The sequence below is a fragment of the Chiloscyllium plagiosum genome, chromosome 33 (genome assembly GCF_004010195.1).
Source record: "Chiloscyllium plagiosum isolate BGI_BamShark_2017 chromosome 33, ASM401019v2, whole genome shotgun sequence".
Classification (NCBI taxonomy): Eukaryota; Metazoa; Chordata; class Chondrichthyes; order Orectolobiformes; family Hemiscylliidae; genus Chiloscyllium; species Chiloscyllium plagiosum.
In genome coordinates, this window is record NC_057742.1 from 32,268,982 (window position 1) to 32,272,961 (window position 3,980).

Sequence of the window (3,980 nt, forward strand, 5' to 3'; positions counted from 1 at the left end):
CTAAGAATGCAGGTTCATAGTTCCTGAAAGTGGAGTCGCAGGTAGATAGCATAGTGGAGGAGATTTTTGGCATGCCTTCCTTTATTGGTCAGAGCATTCAGGAGGTCATGTTGCAGCTGTACAGGACATTAGTTAACCAACTTTTGGAATATTGTGTGCAATTCTGGTCTCCCTCCTATCAGAAGGATGTTGTGAAACTTGAAGGGGTTCAGAAAAGATTTGCAAGGACGTCACCTTGGTTGGAGGGTTTGAGCTACAGGAAGAAGCTGAAAAGGCTGGGGCTATTTTCCCTAGAATGTTGGAGGCTGAAGGGGTGACCTCACAGCAGTTACGAAAATCATGCGGGACATGGATATGGGAAATAGCAAGGGTGAAGGATTGCAAAACTAGTGAGGCATTGGTTTAGAGTGAGAGAGGAAAGATTTAAAAGGGACCCAAGGGGTGACATTTTCATGCAAAGTATGGTGCATGTATGAAATGAGCTGCCGAAGAAAGTGAATGATGCTGGTACAATTACAACAATTAAAAGGCAACTGAATGAGTACATGAATAGGAAGGGTTTAGAGGGATATGGGCCAAGGGCTAGCAAATGGGATGAGGTTAATTTAGGATATCTGTGCAGCAAGGATAAGTTGGAGTGAAGGGTCTGTTTCAGTGCTGTATATCTCTATGACTCTATTTATCACCCCCGTGAAGAAGAATGACAGTTAACAGGTCTGGTGACACCTTCCTCAGAACAGGTGGCAGCTTGGAAAATGTCAGATTATATGGAGAAGGTAGGATGGGGGGCTGAGGCATGGTGTGTGTTGGGGCTTAAGGAGTTCATGATGAGTAGCGATAGAGCCCAAAGAGAGAATTGAACAGCTAGGAAGAAAGATCATTGGTTAATGATCTGGCGAGAAGAGTGAACATGTATTAATGGGAACTGTTTGTGGCTAACAATGGATTGTGTGTAACAGCAGACTATATGGTAACACGACCGTGTGTGTCAGGCTACCCGGAAGGATGTGGATGATTTCACACCCTGAAGGTATTGGAGTCATTACTGAGTCCAGGAGGTTGCAGTGTACCCATGCTAAAAACAAAGTGTTGTTCTTCCAGCTTTTGCTGAGCTTTGTTGGAACACTCCAGCGAACCTGAGACAGGGATATTAGCCAGGGAAAAGGATGGTGTGTTAAAGTGGCAGGCAACTGGAAGCTCAGGGTCTTTTTTGTAGTCAGAAAACAGATGTTCTGCGAAGCAGTCACCCAGTCTAGACTTTGTTTCTCCTGTGTAGAGTAGAGCACATTGTGAGTAGTGAATGCAGTAGACTAGATTGTGTGAGATGCAGTTAAAGTACTGCTTTACTTGGAAGGCATCCTTGGGTCCTTGAATACTGAGGAGGGAGGGGTCAAATGGGCAGTTGCTACACCATCTGCAGTTGCAGGGGTAGGTACCATGGGGTTGTGGAGGACACAGTGTTGGGAGTGAAGAAAGAGGTGTTTGAGGGGTTCTTGAGGGAATGGAGGCCACAGTATGCTGACAAGTGGAGGGGAAAATATGAGTCTGATGGTGACATCTTACTGAGTGTACTGGAAATGTTGGAAATTCATTAAGGTGGGAACATAATGGTAAAAAACTGTGACCTTTGCTGAGTACAGTGTGTTCAGCATCGGAGAGTGGTGGGTAAGGAGGAATAGTGAATATGCGATCGGAGTTGGGTTGGGGAGGGAATGGAGTCTGAGGGAAATGGAGGGTTGGAGTCTTACAGATGACCATGGGATAGTGTAGTTTAAAATGGATTTGTGGATCTGAGGAGTAAGGACAATTTGATAGAGCAAAATTGATGTTGGAGATGAGGAGGACTAGGAGTAACAGGCTTCAGACAGAAATACCCACTGCATTTATACTCAGTGTCAGAAGGTTAAATGACAGAAATCAAAAATAAATGCAAATTCATGAAAATGTGTAATATTGTTAAAACAATTTTATTTATATTATTGAGCCGTTACTCAGTATAAAATTTCACAGTTGACAAAATAGCATACTTCCCAACGTATAATAAATAGTATTAAATTAACATCTTTAAGTTAAATAACACATCCTATAAAACAGTACCATTTCAATAAATTAAGACATCATGCCAATAAATGTACACAAATGAAAATAACTGACATGGTTTCCAAGATTGGCAAATACAAATTCATAAGTGCCAAGGTCAATATGATTGAGACTTCGCTGTAGTGCAAGTACATGTCTTTGACTGTCTGACATTCCAAAACAGACTGCACACACAATGAATCTTTAACATTGCATCAAAAGAAAATATCACAACAATAAATAACAGTGAACTGGAATAAATAGTCCGACTAACATTCTCATTGTACGTTTGTGACACAACATTTCTTCCAAGCAGAAATAAATAGTTTCAATGGAAAGTCTTTGAAATAAATATTCATTGTTCTGGTGTGTAGTAAATATGTACTTTTCAGTTTCTTTTGCTGGCTTGTCCCATAATGAAAAGCAACTGTTGTAAATGGGCTCTGGTCTCAGCACGGATGATTTCCCAGGAACATTCGCTGAATTTCTGAAAAGGTAAAATATTCAAGTAAATGCATTTGGGAATGAGTCAAGTTAAATGTTGAAAAATGTATTGCTTGCCAGGAATTACACACTTAGTTCTGAATTGTCATACCTTGTGTTTGAGAAACTTTTCCAGTTTCCCAAAGTAATGTTGAATGGCAGCATTTCTCTTCAACTTGTGGTCAGATCCTGGTTTCCTCAGACAGTCTTGCAACTCTCTCAGCTGTTGCTCCAGGAGGAGACAAAAGTTTTCCACCTTGTCCCAGGCCCATGGTACTGAACCCAGATTCATGCTGTAGATCTTGTTGATGTGGTGCAGGGAATGATGGATAATCTCAATCCTGTCCTGAGTCTGTGCAACACACACAAGTTTAGGACAGGGACATTAGTGCTGTTCATTTGGGGTAATGTTAGATTAAATAAAACAATGAGCAAATAATCATTACATGTTCAAATTACAGATGCTTAGTTTTAGTATGTTAAAAGGGCTCTTGCAAAAGTACATACAAATCAAACATGATCAGATCAAGGAAAAATAAGCAATGCGAGTCTTTAAATCCATGGATTCGATACAAGTACATCGGAGGCAGAGGAAAAGGAGTTGGAGGATTCAGTAACTTAGAATTGTAGAAATCACAATGAAACAGGATTGATTCTGAACAATTAACATTCAGTTCTTCATACAAGGAAACAGGCTCAATCAGATGGGAGAACTAGCAAAATAAATTAGGGTACAAAAAATGCTTGGAGATTGATTGGTACAAAACACAAGAAGGAAGGTAACTAATTTCAATTTACATTATTTAGAAAACAAAGGTAACAAGCATCACGCTAAAGAGGGAGGGTGATGAACAATCAAGAAGAGAATGAACAGATAAAGAGATGGTCGTTTACTTATTCACAGAAAATGGAGCATGAATGTTGCCTGGTCTGTACTGAATTCATCTCAAGTTGTTGTTGCAAAGAATAAAATTAAATAGTGCAAAATCGAACTTCAAGGAGCCAGAAAAAAGCCATGACATGGTAAGGAATCCCATTTCCAGTATGGCAAAGGATGTTGGATAATTTGGACTTGGACGTGACATAGAAAAATCAGAGACAATGAGAAATACATAGTGTGACCTGGGAACAGAAGCCCAGATGCAGTGATTCAGATAGCAGGAAAGGGATTGTTTGTTGAGTGCGAGAGTTGAATTTTAAGGAGGCAAAATGATTCTCAGTGACAGCCCTGCTGAACGTCCTTCAGCGTCAGCTCAATGGTAATGTGATAACTCACAATTCAGTGGCCAGTGCTGCAGTGAACATTGTAGATGCACTTAAGGGGAAATAAGTCAAATTATTTGAGTAGATGGGACACGTAGTGACAATGCTAATAGCAAACAAGGAAAACTCAAATACAGTATAGACATGGCATGAAC

General features: G+C 40.3%; 1 protein-coding gene across 1 annotated transcript in view; it reads right to left on the bottom strand.

The window, feature by feature from the left end:
• Nucleotides 1-1,203: 1,203 nt before the first annotated feature.
• The window catches only part of LOC122539995 (interferon alpha-1/13-like), a 3,687-nt gene continuing 910 nt past the window's right edge, over nucleotides 1,204-3,980 (bottom strand). Inside the window, exons 2-3 of the mRNA XM_043675263.1 lie at nucleotides 2,675-2,914; nucleotides 1,204-2,566 (exon numbers count right to left, since the gene is read on the bottom strand). Coding sequence (XP_043531198.1) covers nucleotides 2,468-2,566; nucleotides 2,675-2,914 — 339 coding nt within the window. The 3' untranslated portion in view covers nucleotides 1,204-2,467. The remainder of the gene's footprint in view (nucleotides 2,567-2,674; nucleotides 2,915-3,980) is intronic.